At 39.8% G+C, this 20,543-nt stretch overlaps 1 protein-coding gene across 9 annotated transcripts in view; it reads left to right on the top strand.

The window, feature by feature from the left end:
* SEC31A (SEC31 homolog A, COPII component) overlaps nt 1-20,543 on the top strand; it is a 58,646-nt gene that overhangs the window by 23,192 nt on the left and 14,911 nt on the right. For 8 of the 9 annotated variants that reach the window (XM_088452146.1, XM_088452148.1, XM_088452149.1 and 5 more), the window contains exons 5-18: nt 226-321; nt 2,609-2,749; nt 2,850-2,992; nt 3,363-3,462; nt 5,387-5,548; nt 5,822-5,974; nt 6,584-6,817; nt 7,110-7,184; nt 8,292-8,330; nt 11,134-11,211; nt 11,519-11,594; nt 14,639-14,817; nt 17,606-17,732; nt 19,274-19,419. In XM_088452146.1, coding sequence (XP_088308272.1) covers nt 226-321; nt 2,609-2,749; nt 2,850-2,992; nt 3,363-3,462; nt 5,387-5,548; nt 5,822-5,974; nt 6,584-6,817; nt 7,110-7,184; nt 8,292-8,330; nt 11,134-11,211; nt 11,519-11,594; nt 14,639-14,817; nt 17,606-17,732; nt 19,274-19,419 — 1,749 coding nt within the window. The remainder of the gene's footprint in view (nt 1-225; nt 322-2,608; nt 2,750-2,849; nt 2,993-3,362; nt 3,463-5,386; nt 5,549-5,821; nt 5,975-6,583; nt 6,818-7,109; nt 7,185-8,291; nt 8,331-11,133; nt 11,212-11,518; nt 11,595-14,638; nt 14,818-17,605; nt 17,733-19,273; nt 19,420-20,543) is intronic. The other variant, XM_088452142.1, reaches the window with a different exon arrangement.

The following is a 20,543-nucleotide window of genomic DNA, read 5'->3' as shown; positions in this document are numbered from 1 at the left end:
CAAATACCTTATCTATACAAAAGGGTAGGAGGAAATAAAGAACTAGTAGGGAAGGGGGGTCGTAAAGGGGAACGTTAATGCACAGACCTCAAAACATCTGGTGATAGGAAGGTCTTGCAGGAGCACTCTAGTTTCTTACCAGCTTTGTTGCCTAATATAGTCCTTTGATATATGTGTCACATGTATTGATTAGATAACCTTTCCATCCTGTTTTCCTATGTGTAGACAAATCTTGTAGCTTCTGGTGCTAATGAGTCTGAAATTTACATCTGGGATTTGAATAACTTTGCTGTTCCCATGACACCAGGAGCTAAATCTCAGGTAAGAGACATGGTTTGTGTGTTTATTTTTTTGGCCTTATAATTGTTACTATTAACATGTAATTTTCTAAATTTTTAGTTTATGTTCCCTTAAGTATTGACCACACTATAGACATGTTGTGGAAGCATCACAGACCTTTTTAAACTAATTACATTACATATAGCATAGAGGGATAATTTTATTTCCGCAGCATATTTGCTAGATATATATTCACATGTCTAGCTGTTGTCTGCGGCTTCTCCCATGAGGAAATAAATTCTGCCAACAGTTTTTTTTATTTGAGGTGTTATAGTTGTATTGCTATGCATAGGGGCCCTGTTGCAGGAGTGGCCCACATGACTAGCCACGGTCACGTGGCAGGTGCGCCTTTACCCTTCACTCACACCAATGTCACTGTGTGCCCTGTGCACAGACTGCTATGTAGCCTATCCTATTCACCCACCACTCACACCAATGTCACTGTATGCCCTGTGCACAGACTGCTATGTAGCCTATCCTATTCACTCACCACTCACACCAATGTCACTGTGTGCCCCGTGCACAGACTGCTATGTAGCCTATCCTATTCACCCACCACTCACACCAATGTCACTGTGTGCCCTGTGCACAGACTGCTATGTAGCCTATTCACATGAATGCAGGCCCAAAGCACCTCTCTCCTTACAGGCCGCGCACATGGCACCACACCTATCTCTTGCATTGATGATGTCAGTAAAAAGTTATTTTGTTTGACTTGACGGATCAGGATGAAACAAAGTGCAGGTTATTTTTATGTGCAATTTTCATGAAAATCGGTTCAGTAGTTTTTGCCAGCAAGTGCCCTGCCTGCATTAGCGTGAACATTATTAATGCAATTTTGTTTATTAACTCCATCCCTTCCTTGTCATTGCATTTATATTGGTAGCAAACAGTGCTTTAGCTTAGTGGATGTAATTTTAAGCCAATTCAATATTGTGCCCACTCATGGCCACATAAATAGAACTCTGCTGTCAATGATGTTCTTGATTTCAGTGAAGTGACTAGGAATTGCAATTTAGGTAGGCCGAGCAGCTATAATTGGCCTGTTTACGGACCGCTTAAGAGACTTTTTAGTAAGTCAGGCCTGACGTTTATAGACAAAGTAGACTAAACACACCATTGATTACTTGCCATATTTATCAAATGGAATTGTATCTTTTTCCATTATGATGGTGTCCTTTTAATGTGTCATTTGTTTTTGTAGCCAGCAGTTTATGTGAGATCCTATATTTTTTGTTGGTAATTTATGAAGAGCAGCAAATTAACAAATGTCCACAGTTCGTGAACTGCCGCCTTAAAAGATTGTCGTACAGTTGTGTAAGAAATAGTTTCCCGCTCTCAATGCAGCTGCTCCCAGCAGTACTTTTGTATACATCAACATTACATTTTCCATCAAGAGATAACCAAGTATTATGCCCTGCGTACACTCTTGCAATGTGAGATGGAGGTTGTGAAAAATGTTTATACATAAGCCAACAAAACTGTATGTTATTGCTTGAAAGATAAAGCATTGAGAGGTGGACACTTACATAACAAACGTTTTAGTAGCAGAACTCATCTGGAGATGAACATCACCCTTAATTATACATGAATGTGTGCAGTTCTGTTAGGATGAATATAGACCAGTTGATTACAGGTTGAGTCTCCCATATCCAAAATGCTTGGGACCAGGGTTATTTTGGATAACGGAATATTCCGTATTTTGGAATATTTGCATACTATAATGAAATTTCTTGGGTATAGGACCCAAAACTAAACACAGAATGCATTTATGTTCTATATACACCTTATACACACAGCCTGCAGGTCATTTTATACAATATTTTTAATAATTTTGAGCATCAAATAAAGTTTGGGTACATACATGAAATTAATTTATGTTTCATATACACCTTATACACACAGCCTGAAGGTTATTGTATACTGTATTTTAATGATTTTGTGCTTTAAAAAAAGCTTGTGTACATTGAACCATCAGAAAGCAAAGGTTTCACATTATCAGTCATACAAAAAAGATTCCGTAATTCGGAATATTCCGTATTTCGGAATATTTGGATATGGGAGACTCAACCTGTATTACATTTTATTTTTTATTTGCAAATAGAAAAGGTGTCTCCTTTTGTGGACAGTCACTGTTCATTACTTTTTACTATTTTCTTGCCTAATTATTACTTCCTGAAATAGTGTGTGTGGAAGTATGACCACTCTACGATCTTTACCCTAAATTATGGGGTAACTCATTATATTAATTATGTGTAATCTGTTTCAGCCACTAGAAGACATTGGCTGTATTGCATGGAACAGGCAAGTTCAGCACATTCTGGCTTCCACCAGTCCAAGTGGTCGGGCCACTGTCTGGGACCTCCGGAAAAATGAGCCAATTCTAAAAGTCAGCGACCACAGCAACAGGGTATGCTGAGTAACCAAACCTGTGATTCAGTTTCTATGTGAAATAGAATGATTTATTTTGTAAATTAAAAAAAAAAAATTAATTTTACTGTGTGCATCAGATGCATTGTTCTGGAATGGCTTGGCACCCTGATGTTGCTACCCAAATGGTTTTGTCTTCAGAGGATGACCGGCTCCCTGTAATACAAATTTGGGATCTTCGATTTGCCTCTTCTCCGCTACGTGTTATGGAAAATCATACAAGGTATGTCATCTTTTTTTTTTTTCTCCTTTGTTTTCTAAACGAGAGTTCCTCATGTTAATTGGCACTTCAAATATTACTTTATTAAAGGCTACAATGTAGAGGACTTCTTAATCTTTAGTCTTGCTATACTGTTTCAAAGTTAAGTTTTCTCTTTTATAATCTTATATCTAGTTTTCTTAGTAGTGTAGAGGTAAATTACAGAAAAATGCCTAATGTTTCTGCTTTCTCATTCCACTTCAATTTGAGGAATGTCTTTTATTGTCACATGGATGAACTGCTCCCCGAATGCCTTTTTTATTATAATGCAAGAATGTTAATGTAATAAATTACTATATTGGTTGTGGTTCTAAATTATATACTTTCCACTCAGGGGAATTTTGGCTATTGCTTGGAGTGCTGCAGACCCAGAATTGCTGCTGAGCTCTGGAAAGGATTCAAAAATACTCTGCTCAAATCCAAACACTGGAGAGGTAAGTCGCACGCTGACAGTGGATTGTTATTACTTCCTGTCTTTCTTTTTTATTACACAACACTCCTAATACAGTGGATCTCATTCACGTTATTGTTACAAATATAAAAGGCACACCGATTTGTTATATTAAGAAGTATGAGGATGGTTCAATAAGTAGGGTAACAAGACCTCTCACATGTGTAATGTTCTCTATTTCATTCTAATTTCACACCAGGCCAGAGCAGGTAGACTATTACTTCTCTCATGGTCATTAGACTGCGCCTAATATCAGTCTTACTGTCCCAACATCAATTGGAAGAGGGCAGTGTTGGCGGAAACATGGTCAAACATTGAGGTGCGTAGTGCGTTCAGATTTCTGCATCTAAAGGGCACATCAGCAGCTGGAATTTATTGTCAACTTGTCGAGGTATACGGTGATAATGTCATGTCATGGAAACAGGTTTGGTGCACTGCCTTTGATAACGGCAGCACAGACATTATGAGCAGCAATCTGGCTGACCAAGCACGTCCACCACAGATAACACTTTGTGCCGCATAGAAGGTTTGATTCAGGACAGACGCATAGTGATCTTGCTGATGAACTGGGTACTGTGCACAACATTGTTCATGAGCAATTGGGGTATAGGAAAAAGTGTTTACGCTGGGTACCAAAGCAACTCACAGAAGTTCACAAAACTAATAGGATGGCAACTGACACCGAGTGATTTCCAAGTCTTTGGACCATTGAAAAAGCACCAGGGTGGAAGGCGATTTGCAACAAACGATGAAGTTCAGCAAGACGTCATGTCCTGGCTTCAGGAGCTTGACACTAATTTCATCTATGCCGGGATAGATGCCTTGGTGTACCATTGGTACAAATGCTTAGACAAGTATGGGGAAAAATAATACTATACTATTGATTATACTTATATGTACGAGTTGAATACATTTACGCAATAAGAGGTCTTGTTACCTTATTTATTGAACCATCCGTGTGTGTGTGTGTGTGTGTAACAATCCTGTTGCAGCAATTTATTTCAGATCCTATTAAGGTGCTTTGGCGATTGCTTGCACAGTTTAATCAGATTTAATTTCCTTATTTCCCAAAACCCATCTGTCAATCTTTTTACGCTCTAGCAAATGCAGCTTTGGGCAGCAGATGTACTGTCAGTGGGGCTTGGTATGACATCGTTGCAGACATGCCCAGTGGGAGCAGAGGACAGAAGGCCATAATAGAATGATATGTTTGTTTTAGTATGTGATAAATGTATGTATGGGAAAGGGGGGGGAGGGGTCTTCAAGGCTTTCGGTTGTGAATATTACTAGGTAAGCCAGGTTTATAAATATTCTGCATGATATATTGATTACTTGCTAGCATATTTTCCAGCCCTAGGTTAATATTTCATAGGTTACCAGTCTTCTCTGGGCTTGATTCAGAGTTGTAGATAAACTTGATGGTCTGTGTACAGCTCCAATGTTTCCTGATCGGCATATGCACAGTATCTAACTACATGTGTGCCGATCAGTGTCTGTGAAGACAGCTGCAGAGCCCCCTAAACCGCAGCATGGGTGCGCCGAGGCGTCACTGGTCCCGGCTGTGTGAATTTCACGACCATCCTGAGTAACCTGAGGGTTATATAGATGGCCGACGTTCACGCAAGTGATCCGATGGCTGCGTCCTCGCTCTGCAGGTATTGGCATATTACAAAGTTGCAGCGACTGTGCAATAACGTAACTCTGAATCAGGCCCACTCCTCAGTAATACATGCTCTTACACTAAAGTTATCATACTGAAAATTACATGGATGTAGTTAGATAGGATACTTTCTTTTCCTTTAAGTTTTAGATTGTAAGCAAGGTGCTAGGAACATTTACTGAAATCTGCTACCATCTATTGATATGTGTATTTCTAAGGTTAGCCTGTTTATTGGTTGTTTTTCTAGGTTTTATATGAGCTGCCAACAAATACTCAGTGGTGCTTTGACATCCAGTGGTGTCCACGTAACCCAGCTGTTCTCTCCACTGCTTCTTTTGATGGACGTATTAGCATTTATTCCATCATGGGAGGAAGTAATGACAACCTCAGTCAGACTCAGGCAGATAAGGTAAATGAGACGCATTTCATACTCCTCTCTAGAAATCCTATTTCTCCTTCTTCCAGTCTGTGGGTCGTTTTGTGGGTCCAGGATCTGGGCACTTGATGGGTTAACTTTATATAGACCTTCACTGAAATAATAATGTTACTAATTATCGGCCAATGTGACACGTTTCATAGCAGTATAATATTTTAAATGATAAGAACTTTTTTTTCTGGTTAAAGATTTCCTGTCTGTACATTTGAGTGTTATTTGTCATTTAATGGGTGATTTTCTGTGCAGCTCTCTTCATCTTTTGGGAACATGGACCCATTTGGCACAGGACAACCTCTTCCTCCTTTGCAGCTTCCTCAACAGCCCCCACAGCAGAGTACGGTTCTTCCTTTGAAAAAACCTCCTAAGTGGCTGCGTCGCCCTGTTGGAGCCTCATTTTCTGTAAGTTGGGATCAACTTGCCATATAAACTTTTACAGATTAATGTATGAAAGCACCATGAGGCTTACTGAGTTTTAGTTATTGTTCAGGTTCACTTTGTACCAATTGAATGTAGTCAGCAAAGGTGTAGTATGGTAATATTTTCACTAGAGGGCCTAGTCCAACATAAAATACAAGTAACCTATAACAGTATTCTTTGAAATTTGAATCTTTCCATCATAAATTCATTTGGTGGTGATAATGTCTGCAGAGAGCTTTCTCTGCAATCCACTTGCACAGTCAATGTTTAACCTATTACGTTTATGTCCTGTGCAACTACTGGCGAGACATTATCCAAAACTTCCTTGCAGTGAGTCCCTATGTTTTTTTATTTGATGTATGGAAATTATCCAAGGAAAACATTTTACTAACATGCCCCCTAGCCGAGTCCCATAGGCTGCTACATCCACGTGATTATCCCAGGGCTCTGCCAGATCTATAATACTCTTTTGGTAATTCCATATATCCTACTTAAAGATATGTTTAAATATAAACCAAACACTACATTGATGAGTATCCCTTTTTATGTACATGATGTAGATATTGTAAGATTTCTTCTCTCTACATACAGTTTGGGGGGAAGTTGGTCACTTTTGAGGCAGAGAAGACTCAACCAACACAACAGCATCCACAAGCCCAGCACTTCCATGTGTATGTCAGTCAGGTGGTCACAGAGGAGGAGTTCCTGAACCGCTCGAACAAGCTGCAGGATGTGGTCAGCACAGGGGCGTTCCTTGAATACTGCCAGAAGAAAATTGATGACGCCAAGAGTGATTTTGAGAAAAATGTGTGGTCCTTCCTAAAGGTTAGATTTTAGCCTCTTTCACTCAGCTTTATGCCTATTTTCCATCTTACCATTTGGGCGCTGATGATGGTGGGCACTGACACAACTGGTAACTGTTGGTGATATTTTTTAAAGTGTAATAGTCAAGTTATTCTATATTTTTAAAAACTAGAATAACCTGTTTATGGAAACATACAGCTGTAGCAATTTTACCGGGACTGGTTCTTTAAATGTCAATCGCCCGGTATCATTGCAGTACAAGAAATGGAAGACTTTCATTAGTCCAATGTTTCTTACACAATATCGTCTTTAGGTAAATTTTGAAGATGATTCTCGTGGCAAGTATCTGGAGCTCTTGGGATTCAGAAAGGAGGATCTTGGAGCAAAGGTAAGCGAAGAGTTTTTAGTAGTAACTGATTGATGGATACATGCATTTATAGTTAGGTGTGTCAGTCAGAATTACCAACTGTGTAATCTGGTGAAGTAGCTACATGGCTAAACCTCGGGGCCTTCCTCTGCTGCCAGGCTTCAGCTGGAGGTCAGACTTACCATTTTGTAAGGGTGACCACAGATCACTAGTCTCCTGGTGAGGTCATGATCTTTAGGCTTCTGTTATGCCAGGTAACTCGCTTGTCCCATTCTTATTTCAGCTTTTGATTTTTATTGTGCGCTGTTTATTCAGCTCATTCTGTCCAAATTCTCTGTCCGTGGGGATATGCAGCTTCAATACATTTGACTTCGGCTTACAAACTTTGTGGATAGAACTGTGGGCCTGATTCGGACCCGGGATCTAAGCCGCGAACGCACGCTATGGGCGATTGTCGCGCGCCTGCGGCAATATGCGCAGGCTGCTTGTTGCGTCCGGAAATCGTGCACTCGAAGTACACAGACTGGACGCTACTTTGAGTGACAGTGCCGTTTGTGGGCGGTAACAGGGGAAGGTGCTTGTGAACGGGGGAGTGGATGTGCAAACGCAGGCGTGTCTGGGCGTCAAAACGGCGTTTAATGGGCGTCCATAATTAGCATGGAAGTGTCATTGTACACGTCACCTGGTTGTATTTCAGCCTGCAGTGATCGCAGTGCTTGCAGCGGGGTAGGGTCTACCTCAAGGGCTGCGAGCAGCTCTGATGACTTTCGATGTTACTGAATAATAATAATGACGTGTGTTAAGAAAAGTGGGCGTCTTTAGACCGGACTGCGTTCACGTAAACAAGGACTGGACTACAATGTGTGGGGAAAGAGAAGATGTTAAAATACCTAATGCTAAATGTAAAAATGCTATTATATTGCTGTAATGAGTTTTGAGTTGAATAACTATAACTGTATTCAAACATAATGCATGGCAGTTGCATGCGGCAACAATAGAACATAGCATGAAGTGTACTAAACATTGTGAAGTGATGAATGCCTTTTTATTTGCCAATGTTACTTTCAAACCACAGGAAAATCAGGGAATTTGAGTTTCTAAAAACAATGTTTTGTTTGCCCACTCCAGATCGCGTCCGTTCTGAGCCACGAAGATGGAACCGATAAGGTAAGTTTTAAACTAATTCCAAACCGTGAACTCAAAAAAGTTATTCCTGATAATGAAAATCACGCACAAACATTGTTGCATTCTTCAAGGTGAAAAGCACAACTGAAAACAAATAAGAAACTAAACTCTTCAGTTTAAAATTGAAAGCAAAGTTTTACTTAATAATATTATTATTATTATTATTATAACTTTTTCACAAATGCACTATGAAGTGTAATATATAATCAAGTTGTACAGCATTGTAGCTATGGTGGCTCCTTACTGATTACATTTAGAGCTAGACAAGCATAGATAAGTGGTTGCTGGAAGCCGTGTGGTCTATGCCCTTATTTGCAGAGATTATCCGCTTTTAGAAGCATAAAACATTTATTTAATGGCTGTGCTTAGTTTGCCAAAGGTTTTTGTTTTGTTTGATTTGTGTTTACTTTTCTACTGACCTGTGAACAAGTGTTTTCCTCTTTATGTAGTAACTACTAATGGCTTCTGACAACATTTTTATTATTTATGGTATTGTAGTTGTATTGCTTTGAATAGGGGCCCTGTCGCAGTAGAGGCCCACGTGACCAGCAGTGCTGTACAGAACGGTGGCAGCAGCCCCTTCACCCACTACTCATCCCAATGTCACTGTATGCCCTGTGCACAGACTGCGATGTACAGTAGTAGCCTATCCTATTCATGTGATCGCGGACCCAAAGCACCTCTCCCTTCACCCCTTACTGGCCACATGGCATTGTGCCACACCTATCTCTTGCATTGATGATGTCAATACATTTTGTTTTTGTTATTGCTCAGCTTTAACTTGATGGATGGAGATGAAACTAATTGCAGGTTATGTTTAGTTTCCACTACAAAATAATGTAGTATTCATGAAAATGGGTTCAGTAGTTTTTGCGCCAACTTGAAACAAACAGACACAACATTCTTATAATATTAATATAGATTAACATCTTTTAAGCATTGGCATGTTCCTTTGTCCATTTAGTATAAACATTTATTTAAAACTGGATGATGTTTACACATCGTCAAAGTACCAGAATGCCTCTGCCTTCCAAGGAAATTCCTGTGTCGTCACTGTGTGATGCCAGGGCTGGTATTAATTATTACCCACTAGGATAGTGGCTAGTGTACCTGCTGGTTATTATCAGATAAAGGAGGGATAGTAATAAAAATGTATGTGTGTGGAAATATATATCTGATTCATATACAGCCATGAAACTTTGATAAAAGTAATTATATTCTGTATACCTGTACGTGAGATCCATCCTAGGCTTTCATAGTGAAAATGAATATACCAGTACTACTAAGAATCGTGACCGATGCTCTGGATAGGAGCAGCCATGACAACTACTATTTCTGGTATGAACAGTGATATGTGGTGTGTAGCCTAGCAAGGATTATAGGCGACGGCAGGGTATATTTGGGGGGGTTATAGAATAGTTGGTGGTGTTTTCAGGCTCTGTCGTGTTTTCCTATGTGTCCTGTCTAACCAATAATGATCTAGTACTTGGAATACTCTGCAGTCTGGACTGGCCTTCACTTTGCTTGCTTTTTCTACAAATGATAAATCCTATCAATGCTTATAATAATGTACAATGTAATGTGAGCATTGGTTCATGGCAGAGGCATTTTTAAAACCACTTGAATCTACAATATAAAAACTTTGTTTCAAACCCATGTTTGTGTCTAAGATAAATGATAATCATCTGTAAACCAACATTGCCTTTTTAAACTTTACATATTTTTGGCCATTTCCTCAATATAAAGAAACCTAAACGTACTTTGGGCCGTATTCAATTAGTGGTGAAAAGGCGTTTTCGGTAAGAAAGTTTCACCGGTGACGTCATTTCGCCAGGTGAAAACTTTTCCCCGTATTCAATTCCAAATACTTTTTGCCGGTGCAAAAAATCTGCGCATAGTATCGAGCGGAAAAGATTCGCCTATGAAATCGGGCGAAAAAAAGTGCAGAATTGGGGTTTTGGGGTGCAAAGTTGCGGGAACCCCCTGCAGCCTTGGAACAGTTCCCCAAAGGTAAACTGCGTAAAAAAAAAAAGATTTTAAATCACCCCAAACATGTACTTTCGTTTTGGGGGCGAAAAAGTCCAAAGTTGGGGGGACAAACTTAATAACTAGTGAAATAGACACCAGGGGGTCCCCCAAGTATGCCCCAGGTGTTTTTTTTATTACAGGTACTTGCGGAAGGTGGATTTTTCACTATTTTTTAAACTTGACTTTAGCAACTTTAGAATATGCTAGCACCCATTTTCAGGTACCCCAAATTTGCTGGAATTACTTATTTTCTAAAAAAACAAATTGCTATCCATCACCACTTATTCAAAGACGCTAATTAGCAGCTATTGAGACAATTTAAGTTCCCCAAATACCTTCAGCAGGGCTATTCAGAGGTATCCATAGTGATCCCCCATGTCAGTGCATCTTTTGGGAGGTGTCAGGCTGATTTCCCCAAACCTGACAGTACTTTTCGCTTCTTTGCATTTCACCGGGTCACGTTTTTGCCGATTTCGAATTGAATACGGGGATAAGCGGCGACGAGTGCGATAATTTTCCGTATTGAAATCCAGCGATGACGGCGAAAACCTTGGCAGTGGGACTTTTCGCACCTAACTGAATACGGCCCTTTGTTGGAATTTTGAACATTTCGAGTTGAAAAGACCATATGACTTGCCATGTACTTTTGTTATCCCTGATTTCTATATAAACTGATCCCTTTTTTTTTTTGTCTTTTGAATCTTTCATACTCCCCCCTCATCCCCCACCCACATTTCTTAATATAAATACATAAAAGGCTGCAAAAGAATCTGAACAAACTGTAGAAAGTGATGAGGAAGCGGGTGAGCCTACAGAAGAGCTGGTCTTGGGGGAGGTACTTTATTTCTTTCTTTAATGCTCCTACAATCTATCCTAAGCTCTCTATGCTGTTCTATGGCTTTACTGTCATTGAGACTTATTAACCACAATCAAAAGCCAATTAAAATGTCTTTGCGAGTTTCGATATGGTTAATAATTTTTTTTATAGTTGGTTATATTAATCCAGCTAAGTTACAGTACTACAGTACTTGATTGATTCGTTGCCTTGAATACCACCCACGCTTACGCTACCCGAGTCTTTAAGGTAAACCACTGTGTGCCATACTTTTATTAAATCCATCTTTGTCTTTATCTTACCTTAGAATCTAAATGTGGATAAAAGAGAGAGTGGTGACGCCACCCTGCCAGGTGAAACATTTAATATATCAGTGAGCAGAGGTAAACTTATTAATAATTTGTTGCATGACTTGAAATGTTTTACTTGAAGGGAAAACTTTGGTGGCTTGGACATGCAGAGTTGTGTCCTTTTCCATATCCTATGTATATATAATGCTGTGGAATGATAGAAAAGTTCAGTATTTAATACATCACATGCACGGATTAGGACAGGGGTGGCCAACCAGTCCGATTCAAAGAGCCCAAAATATCTGTAGATATTCAAAGAGCCGAGATCATGCGCGCGCTGAAGGCGCACTTGCAAAAAGGGGTGTGGCCATGTGCCAGCTAGGCCACGCCCCTGGAACGATTTTTGTAGGAGTATGTAAAAGCACGTGCACACAATCACCATGGAGGTAACTATTAAAGGGAAAGAAAAAGCCAGAACAATGTAAAAAAAACAGATCCACATAAAATACACTGAAACAAGCCACATCCACAAATAATACACTGAAACAAGCCAGATACACATAAAATACACTGAAAAAGCCACTTCCACAAATAAGACACTGAAAAAGCCACTTCCACATAAAATACCCTGAAAAAGCCACTTCCACATAAAATACCCTGAAAAAGCCACATCCACAAATAATACACTGTCAAAGCCACTTCCACAAAAAATACATTGGAAAAAAACCAGGTTCACATAATACAATTCAGCCTCTCCATGTGTAACTCCAGCGGCCCCTGATGTGTCACAACAGCAGCATCTCCATGTGTCACTCCAGCAGTCATTGCTGGCAGGAGAGCCGCATCAGGACAATGGTAGAGCCGCATGTGGCTCAAGAGCCTCAGGTTGGCCACCGCTGGATTAGGACCATTCAGTGAAATGAATGGAACCTTGCTCAACGTATGCCAAATACTCATCCCTACAAATGCACAGTTAAAAAAGTCATGAAGCATTGACATTACATGAAAATAAATACTATAAGCACTAATACCTAGTGTAATACACCTGAAAATAGGGTTCGTATTTGGATAGATTTGATAGATGCATATAATGGATGAATTTCATTGTAACTTTGTACTGTAAACCCTCATGTACAGTATCACAGTTAGGAATGTATATCGGGTATAAAAGTCTATAGCTGCTAAGCATGACCCAGCGTAAACTGTAACAATCCGTAAGATTTCCGGGTATTGGACTTCACACATACATAAGCTCACACTTCTGATTGATAAGGAGGAAGAAGCAAATACGTTTGAAATCTAATACATTAGAAACCTCTTTTCTTATCTCTGTTTACATAGATTGTGTCTCTAATAGCACATCTAATTTATCTGTAAGACATTTATTGATTACCAGATTTTTCTCAAATGCTCATCCCATAGCATATTTGGATGGTGAATTATGGCCCGATTCAGACCAGGTCGCTAGATGCGGACGCTCACTCCCAGCGTATGCAAATTCAGCTAAGTGACGTCAAGGCAGGCGATCGCACGGCAAGGCATAAGCACTCTCACTATGTCTTGGCGTGCGATCACTTTGTGTATGCAGACGCCCACCAGCCTATCATTAGCCGCCCACTACCGAACCTCATCTCCAGGAAGTATATACAACCTTCGGTATGTCGGGTTCCATCGGAACTGACTGTAGCGCTTGCGGTTGACTGTACCCTACCACAAGCACTACGAGCACTTCAGTGTATAATTCAACCAGGTGACGTGTACTATGACGCTGCCTGTTAGTTATGCTCTGAAACAGCGTTGATGCTCAGGCATGCCTGCGTTCGCACCTCCACTTCCTGTTTCCAGTGGCCTGCCCCTGTTACCACCCACAAACGGCTTGACCTGTCACTCATTCAGCTGGGCTGTCTCTGCTGGGCGAGCGATTGTTTCCCGATCGCTCATACTAGTTCACACACGCGCACTGCGATGCATGCGCACTTTGCAAAACATCGCTCGCTCCTAGCGATGGCTTGCTAGCGAACGAATCTGAATCAGGCCCATAGTCTACTGTGTATGAATGTGGCTTGTTATCTTTAAACTGATTCACTGTGTAAACTCTTCTACTTTATCCTTAATGAAGTTTTGGATACATCTTGTGTTTTTTTCTTAACCATTTCATATCATCAGTAAGTCCTATGGTTCGTCCACACAAGTGTTTTATGTTTACTTTTCAAGTTGCACAGTTGGAGGAGTCTTTGTAAAAACTGTTGACATTTTTTTTAACTAAACTTCCGAGTTGCATACTGTACGTGTAGACTTTATAGCTGTCACAAAGTACAGATCAATGGGTCGCTATCTCCCTGGTGGTCATTATTGCGTCTAATTGAATCGAGCCCTATGACTTATTAGTAACACAACAAACAAAAAAAATGCTTTTGTGAACATACACTTAGAGTAGCAATCCTACAGAAAATGTTTTTTTTTTTTTTTTTTCATTAAATAGGAAGTTAATTACCTTTAAAGCATGCAGCAGCTTATTATGATGTAACTGTCAAATCATTATCCCCTTCTCAAATTCACTCTCTGCATCACTGCCAGGAATAGTTGTATAATATGAAATATATCTAAATCTATATATTAAATCATTAAATATATTAGTGGCTAAAATCTCATTTACAAATAATGACGTGTTTGAATTGCTTTTCTTGACTTCTAAGTGTTGTGTACCGTGTGGGAAGCCTCTGTAACTATGTGATTGGAGAGGGGGAGAATTTTACAGTGCACACTCAGTTTAAGCTCAGAGGTGCATTCCAAAGTCTCTCTGTACATTACATGTGCCATGTGACTGTGGTTGCCATGGTAGTCACATGAAACGGTGTTGAACTGAAAAACCTTTCTAATATTCTTAAGTGACAAACAAGAAAATGGCAATTACGAAGTTTCATCCTATAGCCTGCCACAGTGATTTATTTAAAAAAAGAGAACAACGCAACATTGGATTGCTGCATTTAAAGTTCTGTTGTTCCCAATTGATGGAGAGTAGCAAGTGAACTTCTGTTATTGGCTTTCTGCCCTTTATAAATGGAGCACTTGAATGGACAGTTTGTATTGTTATTTTATTACTTTTTTCTTATTGGCTAATTTTTTTTATGTTGTAGATGTAGATGGACTTATTACCCAAGCCCTTCTGATGGGTAACTTTGAAAGTGCAGTTGATCTTTGCTTGCATGATAATCGCATGGCAGATGCGATAATTCTGGCCATTGCTGGTGGACCTGATTTACTGGCTAGGACACAAAAAAAGTACTTTGCTAAAACACAGAGCAAAATAACAAGGGTATGTATGTTCCTCAAAACAGAAATAACATCAAATTACAGAATTAATACAAAAGGCAAATGGTGCGCTCTGTATTAGCTTCACAGACCACTTATTCAGGTAGTGGCTGGCACATCTACACCCCACAGAAAATGAACATAGGAGAAGAAAATGTGAAGCGCTTAACCTGAATTAGTTGATAAGTCAATTACAACAAGAATCTCAATAATCATAGATATATAAATACATTCATAAAACCAATTACATATAATAGCAGATTAAAAATAGATCATTTGCATGTAATGATCTGCGTAGTTCATAAAAAAAAAGTCAGCCTCTGGATGTTATACTGGGCTGATCAAATAAACATTGCACTAAGTCTTGTGAGTTGTAACAAACTTTACTTTGATAGAGAGCACTGTAGTTTCACAATGATGCTGATACAATGTATTAATAGGGTAATATTGAGAAAGTCACCTTTCAATTAATTGTTTTTTTTAAATGTGTTCTTCTTGTCTTCTATACACATATAGTATTTTCTATTTTCATTGCACGGTGCATAGCATGATTACAAATGAGAAGGGGTGCCTTTAAACCATGGTATCCAGAAATGCACAAAAAGCTTATCAAACACAAGTGCTACTTGTTTCTTAATTAATTGGGAGAGGAGGATTTATCATAAATACCACCTCCCGGTTCTCGCATAAAATCTTGCCTTCTGATGCAACCGGGAGTTACTAAACCCGGAGAAACGCGTCAAGACAACAATCCTACGCAGGATATTGTACTGCACTACTACTGGGACCTCGCTTGATAGTGCACCTGCTTGCCACTACTGACAGATTGTGCCTCCATCATGGGCCGCTCACCACAGGACACCTGATAACGGTGGTCACCTTTCTAAGGACTACAAGTGAGTCCAATATCACTGCGGGGAACAGCGAAGGACAGAGCCAGCATATGAAATAGGGTGCCAAGTGGCTATGTAAGTTTTTTGTGTGTGTTATTAGTACAGCAGACAGTTGTTTAACACATTGTATTTTGTTCTGTTTCTCATATTACGAAATTCCATGCTGGAGTGATGAGAGAATAGGACAACTTTGTTGAGACAGTAAAGCTGCATCTTTTAGGATTATTATCTCCCTTTGGACTTTTATCTCTAAGCGCTTATGGTTTTTCCTTGTTGTATTTGTGTGTCTTTATGAAGTGGTGTTTCACTAGTTAAAACCAGAGCTGATGTGTTGCGCCCTAAATCTGAGTGTTTTTTATGGCTACGTAAGTGCTGCCAAAAGGATACTGACAATATATTCTGTGGACAGAGCACTTGGATTTATTGTTATTAATTAAAAGCGACTATCTCTAATATGGAATGCTAGCTGCAATTATATCTATACTGGAACTATCACTGGCTGCTTTGATTTCTTATGGGAATGTTGCTAATAAATGGCTAAAAGGATATGAGATTATATTTCCTCACTGACAGGTGACTTTTTCTCAATATTACCCTATTAATACATTGTATCAGCGTCATTGTGAAACTACAGTGCTCTCTACTAAGTGAAGTAAAGTTCGTTACAACTCACGAGACTTGGTGCAAAGTTCATTTGATCAGCCCAGTATAACATCCAGAGGCTGCCTTTTTTTATGGTCTGTGGATTTTTTTTTATGCACCACGCAGATCATTACCTGCTAATAGGATTTATGAATGTATTTATATATCTATGATTATTGAGATTCTTAATAAATGTTGTAATTGACTTATCAACTAATTCAGGGTAAGCGCTTCACATTTTCTTCTCCTAAATTATGGAATTGAAGCATTATTTTGCCTACATTACTGGAATTAGTAATGTTAAGCAGTGGCAGACCAATAATTTATTGCTGTAAGATTGTTCAAATCTTACCTATCCAAATGAAGTAATGCATTTATAAAACATTTGCCCGTAAGGAGCCTGCTGTGTATTCCATTAGCTTAGCAATGTTTTTGCTGTTTAATGCAAAATGTTTGGCTTTTCCAACTGCATGGTATAGGTGGGCTATTTGCTGATATTTGTGTTATGAAAATGTACTTCCAAAACACTTCGGTGAGTTATCATACACACAAATTCAGGTGTTGGACTTTTAACACCTCAAATATAAAGTATTAATCTGCCACTCTGTCATTTGGCATATTTATGATCAATTTATAAAAAAAAAAAAAGTATTTGTTTAACCACTTAACTGACTTGGACATATGGGATGTGAACGCAGCCAGCTGCTGCTGTGTTTTTGAAGAGGAAATTTGTTCTACACGTGTGCACAACGGGTCTCCTCTAGCTCCCCAGACATCGGCAATTTCTGGCCGCATTTTGATGGAAAAATCGTCAGTTAAGTGGTTAATAGACAGATCTACAATATTTGGGAAGCATTTATGTAAATTTATCAAACCGTGTTTATACTCTAGGATGGGGTGGCTAATTTGCATACCACTCCCAGTGATTATTTTTTGGGAGGGCGGGGGGGTTGAATTAAGTGTGAATCTGAACCTTGTGCAACATGTGTAATAGGGTGGGGTTAGAGTGGTAGGAAAATCTTGCACACCAAGTGAGTTTTTCCTGCCAGATAACCTGCATTGTGTTAGTGTACATTGGAAAGTCGTCGTTAAAAGAACCTTCCCCTTATTTTTTCAATGAAAACCTATGATGGAAAGGATACATGTTGGAGTGTTAGCATGTGTTTTTTTTGTTTGATTTTTAAACACTTCTGATAACATGCCTGTAACACTTCATTTATTTTCACACTAATGAGACATTATGTGTATGTGTGTTAGCTAATAACTGCTGTAGTGACCAAGAACTGGAGTGAGATTGTTCAGTCATGTGACCTGAAGAACTGGAGGGAGGCTTTGGCTGCAGTACTGACCTATGCAAGGACTGAAGAATTTGCCTCTCTATGCGGTATGGATTCACATCTGTATTTTGCTTGTACTAATTGGTTATCATCATTATCCTAATGAATACATGATCTATTCCATCCATTCTTAACATATTCACATGCTGTGTATTTTTTCTGCCCATCAGCAATTTATTTCTTAGCTAAATAGCCTATGTATATAATACACTGCTCCCGTGCTGTGTTTTTTTTTTACTAGCTTTTGTCTTTAAAATTGGCATTTTGCAAAGCTTGTACAGATGTGTCCACATACACCTATCCTGAAATCGCACCAAATGGCCATATTTAGCGCACCACAGACTTAAGTCCTGAGTACCTAGTACTCTAGCGAAATAAGGTTCAAATTGAGGAAAAATGAAACAATCTAGGGTAAAAAGACAAGATGGGTCAGATACGAGTGTCCTGCATCACTATGCTTAATAGATGTCTTTGTGCCAATTCCTTTGCTACAAAAATCCTAAGCACCTAGGGCCTGATTCAGAGTTGTGCACTAATGCTGCCACAGCTGCAATTCTCTGTGGATGTGCAGAAATATGCTAATGCAGCAGCCGCAGAAATGTTTATTGAGACTCCCACGGAGCCTTCGTAGCTGTCCACAAGTGCATACACATACACCACATCGGACGCAGGTCAGACAAACATTGACTATCACAAAATGTTCGGTTCCTGTCGATCACTTGCGATTGAATCCTCACTGCAACCGAAATCTCAATTCAATTGCTGCGCGTGTGCATTATGGCTGTGACGCAGGCCACTGATATTTGCTGATATGCGTGAACATTGGAATAGTGTACAACACTGACTCAGGTCCCTAGTACGCTATGAGCAAAGTAAGATACAAGAAAGAGTAAGCAGGCCGTGTAAACACAAGTCTGACACGAGTGACCCACGCCATACTTTGTATGCTGTATCTACGACTTTCCTTTGTGACAGGGAATCCTAAATTCCTAGTACACTGTATGCAAACTTACATGCAAAATTGAAGAATGTGCACAGCACAGGAATCTAACCAGGTGTCTTCCGCCAAAGGGATAGGAGTATGAGGGTACATCTGTAGTGGGAAAATAGTCAGGAGAAGGGGACCACGTCTGTAAGCTGTGGAGAGAGGTGTTCTGATAATGAATTACCGAAGAAAGTTGTTCTCTATTCATTTAATCAGTCAAATATCTACTTGCTATTGTGTGCCATCATATAGGGAATTGCATAACCAGGAATAACATAGGGATTGCTTTACTACAAACTTTTTCCCAATTCTAGCTTCTATTGATTTGTCTTCATTGATTCATCTAAGCAACTCATAACTGTTGTGTTTTGGCTCTGTTGGTTTCACATAAATCAGTGAATCTTATTTCTTGAATGCATGGAAATTAGCCTACAGTTATCATGCAGGCACACAATGTGTTTCTCTCCTTCTGCAAACCACCCCTGAGGCATATGACCGCAACAGTTTAGGCTGGCAAATTGAACATTGAAGATGAAGCAATGGTTTATTTGGTAGTAGATAGATGAAACTGCTGTCTTTGACTCTTCCTCGCTGTCCTTTCAGATCTGTTGGGCTCCAGACTTGAGAATGAGGGTGATATTTCCCTCCAGACACAAGCTTGTCTGTGCTACATCTGTGCAGGAAATGTGGAAAAATTAGTGGCCTGTTGGACCAAAGCCCAGGATGGAGCAAGCCCCCTCTCCTTGCAGGTGAGTATGTTGCCCGTTGTCTATACATAGAGACTGCGGGTTTATTCTGCTCTGATTTGACAAAAATTGTACATTCCTTAAAATGATTCTTCACAATTTATAGGAGATGCCTGGAAAGTATAACCTGTTTATGATAAACGTCAGATGAAAACTATCCTTTGTGAATTTTGAGTTCGGAATAAAAACTGTATAATGATAAAGCTGTGGCACAGTAGTGGGCTAGGTCCTGCTGTGTTTTCTGGGATTACATTGACCTAAGTGAGACGTTTTTCGTTTCGGCCAGTTTGTACACACAGGGCCTGATCCTGAATTGGGAGTAAAACAAAAAAGAGCAAGTAACTGTGTACCTGTACAAACCATGGGCCTGATTCAGCATGGATCGCAAGGCTTCGTACGCACCTGCTCGCTGTGAAAAAATGTGTTAATGAATGCAATCGCATGGCAACCACAGCACTATATACCAAGCTGCCCACCACTGTATAAAGCCGCCCATTTCCCATTACGTACATCTGCAAGTCAGCGAAAACATCGGTAACATCGGACCTATTCGCACAGATGTGGTTGACCATGACCTCCCACACAAATGCTAAACTTCCTGTCGCCAGCTAGACCTCTGCCATCGTATGCTATCGCAGGGGTTAATTATGGACGCCCCGTAACTGCGTTCAAACACACAGGCACTTCTATCAAACACCCCAAATCGCCACCCCCAAAGGGTCACTTCATGTCAATCACTGTGCAATGGATCTGCGTGCTTGCTGCGATCGCTTCTAGATCGCAGCGGCCGATTCGCACACGTGCACTGCGATGCACGCGCAGAACACAGACATCAACCGGGTGCGTGCGAACGCAGCTTTGCGACCCAAGCTGAATCGGGACCCATGTTCCAATGCAAGGGGTGCCAAAACATTTTTATTAATAAGCCATGGTTTTTTCAATGATGGTCATTTACACACACACAGTAGCATTTAGGAATTCGTATTTGCAATAATGCAAATTGTTTTCACTCCTGGTTTGAATTAATCTTGCAGTATCACCACATTTAGGAACAACATGTGAAGTAGGCGATTTTGAAAACTATTATTGCACTTTAAACTACAGCCCTTAATTCGGATTGTGTCAGT

The sequence above is a fragment of the Taudactylus pleione genome, unplaced genomic scaffold, assembly GCF_031769625.1.
Source record: "Taudactylus pleione unplaced genomic scaffold, aTauple2 ptg000033l, whole genome shotgun sequence".
Classification (NCBI taxonomy): domain Eukaryota; kingdom Metazoa; phylum Chordata; class Amphibia; order Anura; family Myobatrachidae; genus Taudactylus; species Taudactylus pleione.
This window is presented reverse-complemented; position numbering and strand designations above follow the sequence as displayed.